The sequence below is a fragment of the Eptatretus burgeri genome, chromosome 8 (assembly GCF_056783735.1).
Source record: "Eptatretus burgeri isolate ZD-2024b chromosome 8, Ebu_testis_v1, whole genome shotgun sequence".
Taxonomy (NCBI): domain Eukaryota; kingdom Metazoa; phylum Chordata; class Myxini; order Myxiniformes; family Myxinidae; genus Eptatretus; species Eptatretus burgeri.
In genome coordinates this window covers 4,266,813-4,279,312 of record NC_140968.1, presented here as the reverse complement: position 1 = coordinate 4,279,312, position 12,500 = coordinate 4,266,813, and the positions used below count along the sequence as shown (strand labels likewise).

Here is a 12,500-nt window from a genome sequence, read left to right as displayed (position 1 = left end):
ATCTCAAGGAGTAATGTAAGCAGAATTGAGAATGGTGTCACAATGCATGGAGGGAAAACTGGAAAAAGGAAACTTTCTCTCAGCAGATATGAGTATGATGATCGTTTTGGAGATTCATTTGGTAGTGAGTCAGTAATTGACATTCATCCTTGCCAAATTATTGACCTTGATGGACAAAGCCGAGCATCTCCTGAGCCTCATGCAATTCGGAAAGAAGGGTGTGGATGGGAGGCAACTCTAGATAAAATTGCAGACAGGCCACTGGTTGCCACCACGGCTTCTCCAAAGCACCTTGAGAACGGTGGCTCAGACCTACCACCATTGCATCCGATACTGGAGGCAAACTGTGCTCAGGATTCTCGTGAAAGTAGCCCCGGCCCTCCACGGCTTCTAAAAGAAGGATTTGACAGTGATGCAGATCTACCTGGACACAGTGACAGTGATGATGGTGAAGGGAGGTCGCGCACATCAGAGAAAGACAAGTTTGCTGTAATGAAAGCAAAATTTGCCCCCAAACGCAGTTATGTGACATCAAGAAGCCGTCCTACATGCATGCCGACATTGCATGCTGAACCCACAGGGCAACACAGCAAGGAAAAAGCATTTGGAGAAATTGCATTAACTGCTGATTCCTGGATGGTTTATCAAAGTCGTGCAAACAAAGGAGCTGGGCACTTAAAACGTCTGAACAAGTTTGGACGTCCGATGCATGGGTTTTCACAGGGGCCTGGAAGTGCTGTATCACTGAAGTTGAAAGACATGAGTCATCGGGCATTGCCCAACACGGGACTCGCACGACCCTCGACTTTCCAACAGACTTCACCAGTGGGCTCAGCAGCAGCTGCCTGCACCAAGCGTACAGCTGAGTCTGGCAGAGTAAGAAATCATGATGTGAGTCAGAAACGACTACAAATCACCGCAACTGCTGCTAAGGCTGTCAAATGGTCTGCAATGAGGCCAAACGCATTCCCTGCCCTTAAACGGAAAAGGGGAAGACCACGAAAGGTTTGTGAGAGGGATATTGATTTGAGGACCATTTATCGAGATCATGACGTGTCAAATGATCAAGGACAATGTTCTCCAGAAGATCCGACGCATGCTACATTTGCTGACAATGTAAAGCGAAACAAACAAGCAGATTCCTTTTTAAAGGGTGCTGTCACAGAACTCGGTGTTGGCCGACCCAACGTTTTTCCCAAGCTTTTAGACAAGAAGTTTATCAAGAGCCTGAATAAGATGAAAATGCTAAAGCGAAAGAAGATACTGAAGCAGATATTGCTGTCAGGGAGTACACGCGGTGAAGCTCGTTTTGGTCTCCCGGCTGCAAAGCTGTCAGTTGCACTTGGGTTGAAAGCGAGACAACAGATCAATGTTAGTAAGCGTGGCACAATCTATGTGGGCAAAAAGCGAGGCCGAAAACCTAAGGCAGAAGCTCAACTTTTAATGCGAAGTGCTTTTGCTGACTTTGAACCAGCAGCTACCAATAGCAAGCCCTGTACTGGTCGTTCTTCATCGAATGGCAACCAGAGCCCTTTAAGCAGCGAAGCAAGCTTTGCTGAGCCCCCACCACCATCTTCAGCATCACGTACATCTACTTTTGTACCCACTAAAGCTGCTCGCAAGTCAGCTGTGAGACCAGCCTCGCCAGGAACTCAGGCCGTTTCAGATGTACCCCCACTGCTAAAGGAGGCGACTCCCTCACCAGCAAGTGAGGCACACAGTGACGAGACTATTCCGAGTGATAGTGGCATTGGGACAGACAACAACAGCACGTCAGATCGTGGTGAAAAGCCACCTAACGGTTTTCGACGCCGTCGACCGTGCTTTGAGAATATTGCGAGCGAAACAACTTCGCCACCACCGTTTTTGCCACTCCTATCCAGTACCCGTACTCCAGAGAAGGTACACCGCGGCAAGAGAAGAATCCACGGTCTTGGGGATGCGTTTCTTTATGAGAAGCTTAAAAAACAACGGCGCAAACGCAAACTGAAGAAATTGTTGCAACGGCATGGAGGAGCAGCACGTTCTGATCCTGGGTTTATCACGCGACTTGAAGACGTGACCAATGGGCTAGCGGACCTTCGCATCACTCACCGCTCACGGCAGCCCTTTTCCATGCGGGATGCACTGCCGTCTATGTTCCGCCTCGGCTTTGGACCGTTCTTTCCTCTTCCTGCTGCCTTTGCATCTACGCTGGATCCATCGCTTTTTTCCCAGCATACATCAGGCAGCCAGTCTTTCCCAGGCAAACGTCGTGACCGACCATCCAAGAGTACGACATTGCCTTTCATACCCGGCGTCGGTTTTGTTCCACATGCACCACGCTACTACAGTTCTTACGGTGTACCATATATCTCACCCAGCCTCACCACGGCAGGCACCATGGGACTTGGCTACTATGGTCAGTATCCTCCTACAATATACCCTCCACCACCTATCCCTCCACCAGCTCATCCTGCACTCTCCGCTCGCCTCGGCGCATTTGGCTTCCCCGTGGGTACCTCTCTGCTTATGGTTGATTCGCCACTCGCCTTCCATGGCAAAGCACCAATGCCTGGGCATGATGCCGTTAAGCGCAAGCACAAACGTCGGCACCGGCAGCGACATGATTGCTCTTCCAGCCCACGTGCACGATCTCGAATTGGTTCTCCCAGTTGTGGCTCTGACAGCAATGGTGGACGCATGTCCTCTCGCACCAGGGACCGACGCCACAGTGAGGGCGGAAAAAAGGAAAGCGACAACGGAGCCTGCGATAGCAAGCATGTAACACGAGCTGCCCGGGTGATGGAGCTGGCCACAGCTGATACCGGTAGGTTAAGTGGCAATTATTGTGAAAAGGACAGTATTTGGAGTTTAATTCTCCCCACTGCCAGATAATTGTTTGGAAATTTTGTGAGTGATTAAGTATCACAATTGCAGCGAGTCTCATTTAGAGTCAACAACAACAACAAAAAATCCCTTCCAAAAATAAAAAGGTAAAAACCTCTTGTTCATTATACATCCTTCCTGCGTCTTATTTTGTTTAAACAATGCCCTTAACACAACAGATAAATCAATGTGAGAAAGATTTTTTGTTGAAAAAATATCGGATGACATTGAGGTCTTGCACTTTGCATGATTATCCTTCCCTACCCCATCATAATAATAATTATTATTATTGCTGTCTTTTTTATTTTGGCCAAAAATATGATTTGATTCATACAGTAAGTAGTGAAGCAGTCACTTTGAACAGGCTTACTAACTACTGTAGTTACTTTACTACAATCAGATATTTTGCATGAGCAAGTGAGTGAAACCACCTCTCCAAGTGTACAAAGACCATTAAATCTGCATTCGTGTATTGTATCCACCAATGCTTGCCAGGAATTATGTGTTTCCTTGTTACAGGGAATGAAGGGAACTCAGCAAATAAAAATGAGATCGATAATTATGAGGCAGGACAGCAGCAGCAGCAGCCAAAACGACTATTAACCAACGAGAGGTCACCGTTGGGTAAGCGCGGCCTTGCAGACAGCCTTGCTCGGATCTTACGAGCGAAGAGACGGCAACGGCGTTTGCGGACATTGCACACGAGGCCGCGGCGAGCTCCATTGGCAGCATATAAGCAGCAGAATGGTGACAGTTGCAATGGTACGTTTGCAGAGTTTTTCTTACAATTTCTGTTGAGCTATTGTTACAATAATGTTATGCACTCTTCATGGTCTATAAAAATTCATACCGTATGGAAAGATTGATCAATTGTGTGTGATGTCCTCAGCCTCCGATGCAAAGATGGGTCCCGACCATAAGTCTGTTGAGCGGGAGAGCAGAACCGATTTGCTGACCAAGCCAAACCAGCGGGTTATTTCAGACCCAGTGTGTGCTGCCATCGAGTCTGTGGTGTTGGGAGCAGCGAGGGAAGCTGGGAGAAAAGAAGAAGAAGCAGAGGGTGTTGCCCGGCGTACGCTCAAAAGACTTTGTCCCATAGACGCAAGTAGTGGTGACGAAGGGAAGGATACATTGGATACTGTAACGCTTTGTGAACAGATCATCTCGCAGAGCGAGACCAGGTGAGTGTTCTATTTTATTTTCTTTAAAGGTTCTTCGATTTTGTTTTTTAGGATGTGAGATTTATTGAAGAGCTTGTACATATAGGACATGCTTTAAAATGCTATGAGGAAACAATGTGGTTATTCCCATACTCCTCTGGGGTCAATGGGGTATCCTTTATAAACTTTCAGTTTATTTAGTTGATATGGGAATTTATCCCTGGATAGGTTACTACTCCATTGCTCGGTGCTGCTACAGCAGTCCTCAACCACACCGAGAAGAACATTTTAAAATATTACTGGCACACTATTCTTCAAAATGTATCACAGGATCTTTGATGTCGACAGACTTGGCTGGGAGATGGTTAGGTTAGGTGTGGGAGCATGCGCCGGAGCAACACATTGCTGCGTCCGCTTTCTGTCGGTACTCCAGGGGCCACCGTCTGGCCATTCCCCAGGCCTATCCCCATCTCCTTGGGATGTCGATCAACCTGCTGCATCCACGAGGCACGTGGTCATCCCTTTGGCCTTCTCTACTCATGAGGCTCCCACACTGAGAGAATCTGGTGAGCAGGATCAGCATCAGGAAATGGAGCCACATGTCCATACAGCCAAAGTTGATGCTCACGGACTATGCAGGTAATAAATCTCATTTGAGTCTCTCTCAGCAACCACTCCTTGGATACAAAGTCTGACCAGCGATAGCAAAGGATTCTCTGAAGAGATCTGCTAATGAAGGAGTTAAGTCTCCGTCTCCAATCCTTGGTCAGAGTCCAAGTCTCGCATCTGCAGAGCAAGACTGGAAGGACCAAAGACTTGAAGACTTGGACTTTCGTCCCCCTGCAGAGGTACCGACAGTGCCAAGCCCCATGATACAGTGAATCCACGACTCCCCTGGCCTGACCCAGACATCTATTGACGTCTGGCTCACAACATGCGGAGACATGAATATCACTGCGAAGGTAAGTGAATGTCTCCGTGACCTCAACATCCTCACCACAAACAAGTACAGACAAGATGGCAGCATCCAAGATGTCATTGAAAGTCTGGATCATTGTTTTGATCCAGGAAACCTGTTGGCCCAGTGGCTCCGATTCCTCATTCAGCACCTTGAGGGCCCCGACAAGGATTTACAGAGTCTGCAATGATGACTACATCATCTGCGAAATTGAGGTCAGAGATATTGACACTCCCAAGCGATGCACCCGCAGCTTGATCTTTCTGACATCTTCCCGAGAATTCAGTCCACGCAAGCGTTGAAGAGTGTGGGGGCCAATATACACCCTTGACGAACTTCCAGTAACAACTGGAAATATGTCAGATGGTATTGTGGAATTACTCGAACCTCCAGTGGAATCGAACCTCACTCCAGTAACTCCAGTCCCAATGAGAGTTGAATCATTTATTTGTGTACACGGGAAGAGGAAAATGTACAAAGAAACACAAAGATGAGTCCCCCGTATACCTCCCTCTCTTGAGTTCTGTTCATAAACCTAGCTTTTAATAGCAAAATTATTCGCATAGATACAAGCAAAGTAGGGGATTGGGTAGTACATTTTATCTCAGCAAAACTACATATCACTCAATATTCCTCAGTCTCTAAATTAGCAGAACACCATCTATGATTTGTGTGTGAGCATGGAACACCTGTGCGAGCATGGGAATTGATCTCCCACTCATTACAAGCGAGCAGTTTGATTCACAGAACAAAATGGCTTTCGGGCAGTATACGTGGGCGGCTTCCTCTTTTCAAGGACGTGATAGACATGTTTCGTTTTTCATACAAAACACCTTCATTTGCCTCAACTCTGGGTCAGATGATCTTTTACCATGATCCTTCTTGGTGAACAACGACATATATGGTGACAAACCAACTTTAGTTTATCGCAATGCTTTGCAATAGACGTTATACCTTTACAAGCATTTAAAAGCATAAGTATGTTGTTAACCTCCGCCATCTTCGAAGATGGATGGAGGTTACTGTTTTCACCCCTTTCTGTTTGTTTGTTTGTTTGTTTGTTTGTTTGTCAACAGTATTACAGAAAAACTCCTCGACGGATTTCGACGAAACTTGGTGGGGGGGTTAGGTATGGTCCAAGGATCATGCCATTAAATTTTGGACTTCGTTCCCCCCCCCCCCAAAAAAAAAATTGTTAGAGAATTTTTTTTTTTGCATTTCTACATGTTTTAAGTGATTTCCAACCCCCCCCAAAAAAATTGTTACCCCCCCCAAAAAAAATTTGTTAGAGAATTTTTTTTTTTGCATTTCTACATGTTTTAAGTGATTTCCAACCCCCCCTCCCCAAAAATATTGTTAGAGAAAATTTTTTTTTTGCATTTGTACATGTTTAAGTGATTTCCAACCCACTCCAAAAAAAATGTTCGAGAAAAAAAAATTTGCAACTTTTTTTTCAACAAAATTTCGATTATCTTTTTTCCATTTTTACATGTTTTAAGTGATTTCCAACCCCCCCCCCCCCTTAAAAAAATGTTGGAGAAAAGAACTATAACTCTGTCAGCACTGTTGACATCATATTTAATGAATAAGATATAAGGTTCACTTGAGTGACCCAGCAGTATTGGCGGCGGAGGTTTTGCACTCTCCCGAGTGCTCCCCCTCTAGTTTTAAGTAGCAATGAGATGCAAAGCTGTATCAATTATGTCCCCATCGACCTTTGTATGCATGTCCATGGGCTCATGTTTGTATCCCCATAAGCTTCAATCAAGTCAGTTAATATTCACACATGGGTATGAATACTGAACACAGATATATACTCATAAAATAAATGTAATAATCGTGTTTCTAATGAGTTTTTCAATCATTCATTGTCTTTCTCGGTTTAGGCAAAAATATATGATATGGCTGTGGAAGCCTTTATTTTGCCATGTTAAATCAATCAATAATATTAATTGGGCCACAACCAAATATGAAGCTGATATTTTCAAAGAAGTTTTTCACCAAAGCATCACCACACCTCACAGCACTCTCTGTACCAGAGCATAGTTCAGAAATCAGATTGATCAACTTTGGTGGCAGGCACCCCACAACGACCCAGAATCCTGCAGAGGGCATCCCAATTCACTAAATCGGATGCTTTGCGGAGATCAACATCGGCTGCAAGCAGCACCTGCCGAAACTCTCGTCTGCGTTCAGTGAGGACCGAAGAACAAGGATTCGGTCAATTGTTGACCTCTTTGGATAAAGCCCGACTGCTCTGGGCACTGGTGCCAAGCAGATGGTAGCGAACCCTATCAAGAATTATTCGAGCAAAGACCTTGCCCGGAACCGAGAGCATCATCACCCCTTGGTAGTTGCTGCAGTCCTGGCAATCAGCCTTCCCTTTTCGGAGAGAGACAACAAGGCCCCTTTTCCAGTCAGTTGGGATGATGCCTGTGCTCCAAACAGAGCACAGAACTGTATGCAATGATATGAGTACAGCATTTCCCCCTGGCTTTGAGAAGTTCAGTGTGGATGCCACAGATCCCAGGAACTTTACCCCCTTTCAGCTGGTTCACAGTGTTTCCACAAACGAAGGCGGTTCACAGTTGATTGGAGGGTCAGCAATAGGAATAGTTACACCCTGACATCCAACTCAACAGCTGGTGGGTCAGCCTAGTACAGCCACTCAAAGTAACTGGCCCTGTGGCTCTTCACTTCAGACTCCTCTGTCAAGAGCCCACCACCCTCTGCTCTAACTGCAGTACACCAAGGGACGGGCTTGGAGGAACGCAATGCATAAATTCCTCTGTAAGCAGGACAAGAATCGCTCGTCCACAGGTGATGCTCTACCCCTTCACAGATTCCTCGCACATAGACCTCCTTGTCCGCCCTCAGTGCACGTACAGTTTTACACCTCAACTCCCTAAACAGCTCAGCTCTGCCATTAAGCCTGGTCCTCTGACTCTGGTCAATGGTATCCAGTGTCCCTTTGGAGACAAAGTTCCTCTTCACCTGATTTTCGGTTCCAGGACATCTGCTGGCAACATCAAGGATGGTCGTCTTGAAGGCACTCCACAACTCTTCAGGATTCCCCACAACACCAAGACTCCCCCCCCCCCTCCAAAATCCCCACTCAGCCTATTTGCAAGCTCCTGGGCTACCCTCTTATCCTTGAGCTTGTCAACATTCAGCCTGGGTTTGGATGGCATCATTTTCCTGGATTTAAGCTGAAACTTCAGATGCTATAACAAGCCTTTGGTCAGTATTGAGGAACTGAGAACTCCGGTAGACCCTGCAGTTCTGAACCATCCTCCAGTGACCATCGACGAGCACATGGTCAATATTTGCCACACCACCAGCATTGGAATGCCAAGTCTAGAGATGAGGCTGTGGGCACTCAAGTCCATGACTTCTTGCAAAGTCAAGGAACTTAGTGCTATTCTGGTTCACAGTTCCAGACCTGGGGGGACCAACACATGTCTCATAGCCATCCCGAGCAGTGCCAGTTGATAGAGTGAAATCCCCAAAACAGAAGAGTATCTCATCTGGGGCACTGATCAATCATGGACTCGAGCATGGCATAGAATGCGTCCTTCACGGTGAGATCACTCGCCTCAGTCGGGGCATATACAGAAACCAGGGAAATGACACCTAAAGAGTGAGGAATCCTCATTGTCATAATACGCTTTTTGACTGGTGTTCCCTCAATTATCATGGGAATCAGTTTATTGGGCATGGTCACCATCAGAGCGACCAGACCAGTGGTAGTATAACCACCCACCATGATCTCATCACTATCTGGTCTCCGAACCTCAGAGAGTGCTGCCATACCGATTTTCAAGCACTGGAGCTCAGTTGATAGCAGAGACGTGTGATCATCTGCTCGTAGGGATAGGACAATCCAGGCACCCAACCGAATGGACCACCTCCGGTTAACTTGAGGAGACTGCCGTCTGGTGGACGATACCCCAGCACCACCCCGACGCAAACTTCCACAATCTAACCCGGGAAGTTTCCCCTGTGTTTTTCCTCCCAGACAGATAAATGTGACAGCCCGCTTAGTATACACTCCTAAGGAGAGTGCACTCCATGATGCAACGCTTGCACGAAAAAAGAAACACCAGGGCGGTGCGTTATATCCAGACTGAGAATATACGCTCGACAGTTTACAGAAGAGTACACACCGTGGACCTTGTTTCCTTGTTCAACATTCATTTTTGCTGCTTCTTGGTGACCTCACAATTTCCACATCAGATTGCTTAATTAGCTAGTCATGATTGTTGTGCTATGGAGCTTGAAATTGATCAGCGTATGTTTCTGGCATCCCAAAAAACTGACACCTTCATTTTGCCAGCCTAGAGTTAAGTGCTGAACTTCATCAGGGCCTTGGTATCCTTTGGTGTTGTTGTTTTTTTTGTTTTTTTTGCTCAAGGGATCCCAGTGGTCAATGCACGTTTCATTACAAGCTACCAGACGAGTTCATAATTGCTGATTTGGCATTACATGTTGTATAAAGCACACAATTTAATGAGTTCTTTCTTGATAATCTTGCGTTCTGAGAGTTTCTTGCAGAGACATTGGATATACTCAAATTATAATGAAATGGTAGGCAGTGCTTCCATGAGACGTACCAACTACTGCCATAATCTACTGTTGTTTCACTTCAACGTGGGGATTTGTTTTCAGGATTGGCATTTGAGGGTAGCCTGAACCGGGGTGGCGTCAACTTCAAAAGACTCGTGGACCACTCTTGGAACACAGTGACACATTTGGCTACTGTCAAATAATGAGTGGCACCCTTGTTGTACATACAGCCACCATGCATTCATGTATTTGGCATTGGTGCCCTCTCTGCACAATGAATCGATTGTTTGAATGATGCTTGATTGTAGTTTTTTTTTGCTAAAATTCACAACTTCCTTAGTTGAGTTGTGAGTGGTCAGTGCTGGTCTTAAGCATCACTGACAATCGACCAAACTCATTAATGGGATGTTTTGCAGTTCAAGGATTGACTACTCATTCCCTTACTTCCCTATATTTTGTTTGTTGCCTTTAATTGTAGAACCTTCTAACAAACAGTTACGGTACAGTGCTTGTATACTTTCGGATCTATTCACAAGGTGACTGTAAATTTTGCTTTATTAGCCCCCGTTGGACTTGATCCGAAACGGGGCTTCTGGATTTGGTGTTGATTTTCGTGCGTGTGTTTGCGTGTGTCCACAACCATATCTCGGACATGTATGGACCGATTTTATTCGTATTTGGCGCAAAGACAACACAAGATGGTAAACGTGCACATCATTTTGTTTCTGGATGTGATCAAAGATGGCCGACTGGTGGCCATTTTAGTTGTCAACCCCCCCCCCCCGATGTTGAACACGTCTTCAACCATTTCTCGGACATGCATTTACCGATGTTGTTCAAACTTGGCACACAGATGATAAATGATACCTTGCATTTGCACATCATTGTTTTTTCGAGATCAGATCCAAGATGGCAGACTGGCAGCCATTTTGTTACTTAAACATGTCGCCAACAATTTCCTGAACTTGCATGGCCAGATTTTGTTCAAACTTGGTACAACCACAGTACATAATGGCATACACGTGCACCTCACTTTATTTTTGCGATCTGATCAAAGATGGTTGACTGGTAGGCTGGTGGCCATTTTAGTTGTTAAAAAAAATTTTTTAACCTGTTGTTGAACACATCCTCAAACATTTCTCGGACATGCATTTACCACTCTTGTTCAAACTTGGCACACAGATAATGAATGATGGCTTGTATATGCGCTTCATTGTTTTTCGAAATAAGATCCAAAATGGCCGACTGGTGGCCATTTTGTAACTTAAAAGTGTCCCCAACCATTTCTCGGACATGCGTGGTCCGATTTTGATCAAACCTGGAAAATGTCACAAATCTCACATGACCACTGAAATCAGTTGCACATTCACATAAATCTTGTAAATATGAGCTCGCCCTTTAACTCCGCACAACAAAATTACTAAAACCATGGGGGCGATGACATTTTATGTATTTTCTCCTTGTTTTATGTGCACATTAACAGAGAAGTGGCCAAAAGGGCTTATTCTCTTCACTTGTTTCACATAGTACACGATTAAACAGACTTTACCGTTCTTATTCAAGTGCAAATGCTTTTTTTTCTATTTTGTTGGATTTTTGTCCCTGCACTTTCCGGAATGGATGGGCGAGGTTATTGCAATCGGTCTTTGTGTCAGTCATTGTGTGACTCCGCATTGACATGTACAATAATTTAACGAAGATAGTTCATTATCAGATCTGCTGTAATATGCATACCCCAGCAATTGTTAAATACTCTGTCTTGTTATGCTTTGAAATTGTTTGGTGGATCTGTGATGAAATTTGAGGGTTCCCCCCCCTCCCCCTTTTTATTTTATTTTATTTTTTTCTCCTGGCTTTCCTGATGTGACATTGCTTCTTCTTGTTGGTTGTATTTGTAGCATTTTCTGCCACTTGAAAAGACAGATAATTTGTCTTTGTTTGCCTCTTAAGCTGCCTTGAGACAGAAAGCTGCCACTAACAGCTTGGCGCACCATCAACTTCTCTCTAGTTTATTGTTATCGCAAGCTCTTCAGTAGGCATCCCTTTTTTATTTTTCCCTGTAAGTTTAAAATATGTCCGTGGCGGCACAATGAAGCAAGGTGATAATTTTACAGCACTTGAGACAGTGACGGCACTTTGATCCATCGCAGCTCTGGGCAGCGTTTTGATGGCAGCGGGGGTGCACCTGGCTCTGTTGACATGGAAATGGCCCTTGAAACCTCGGGGCTTGCCCCAGTTGGAAAGAAGAAAGCACACCGTCCACCAAAAAAGAAGTACTACACTGCTGGTCTCTTCTCTGACACCTACAAAGACATCACGTAAGATGAATTGATATTTTCACCATTTTATGTGCAGTACTTGCATTTCTAAATGGCTGTTGGTTATTTTCAGTAGTAATGTGGCAGATTTCTATCACGCATGCTCAAATAGGATTTGCATCCTTTCACGACATTGCTATTACTCTTCACTATCCTTCCCACTTCAGATTAGTAAGCATCTTTTCACATCCCTTATCTTACTCTCATTGGCTTTTGGATGGCTGCTTGCATTGGTTATGGTACCTGGAGTATCTTTCTCAAGATCCTTCTCTAAGAAAGCTAGTTATAGTGAGTGGTCTTGTTATATAACAAATAGACGTTCCCTTAACTAGTCGTATCGAAAATCTGTTTTACTGAGATTTCCTCAATCTCCAGGCTACCCCAATTCCCACCCTGTCCAACCTCTAAAAATGCATACATCGTAGATAGATGCCCCCCTTAGTATGAAGGATAGAACATACTGCAATTTGTTCAGCACAGTAAATCACTGGCAATCGAGTACAGGTTATTGTAAACCCGACCTATTATGTTCATAAAGTACAGGTGAGGAATTCTGAGACGAACACGGAACATGCTGCAAACACCGTCGAACCAAAATGTAGACAACATTAACATCCGTCGACTCTTGTT

At 45.0% G+C, this 12,500-nt stretch overlaps 1 protein-coding gene across 7 annotated transcripts in view; it reads left to right on the top strand.

Annotated features, from left to right (window-relative positions):
- The window catches only part of LOC147020961 (histone-lysine N-methyltransferase ASH1L-like), a 134,880-nt gene that overhangs the window by 62,916 nt on the left and 59,464 nt on the right, over window positions 1–12,500 (top strand). For all 7 annotated transcript variants that reach the window (XM_085890689.1, XM_085890691.1, XM_085890688.1 and 4 more), the window contains 4 exons: window positions 1–2,809; window positions 3,388–3,630; window positions 3,758–4,049; window positions 11,703–11,870. The exon at window positions 1–2,809 is cut by the window's left edge and continues 228 nt beyond it. In XM_085890689.1, the coding sequence (XP_085746815.1) occupies window positions 1–2,809; window positions 3,388–3,630; window positions 3,758–4,049; window positions 11,703–11,870 (3,512 nt within the window). The remainder of the gene's footprint in view (window positions 2,810–3,387; window positions 3,631–3,757; window positions 4,050–11,702; window positions 11,871–12,500) is intronic.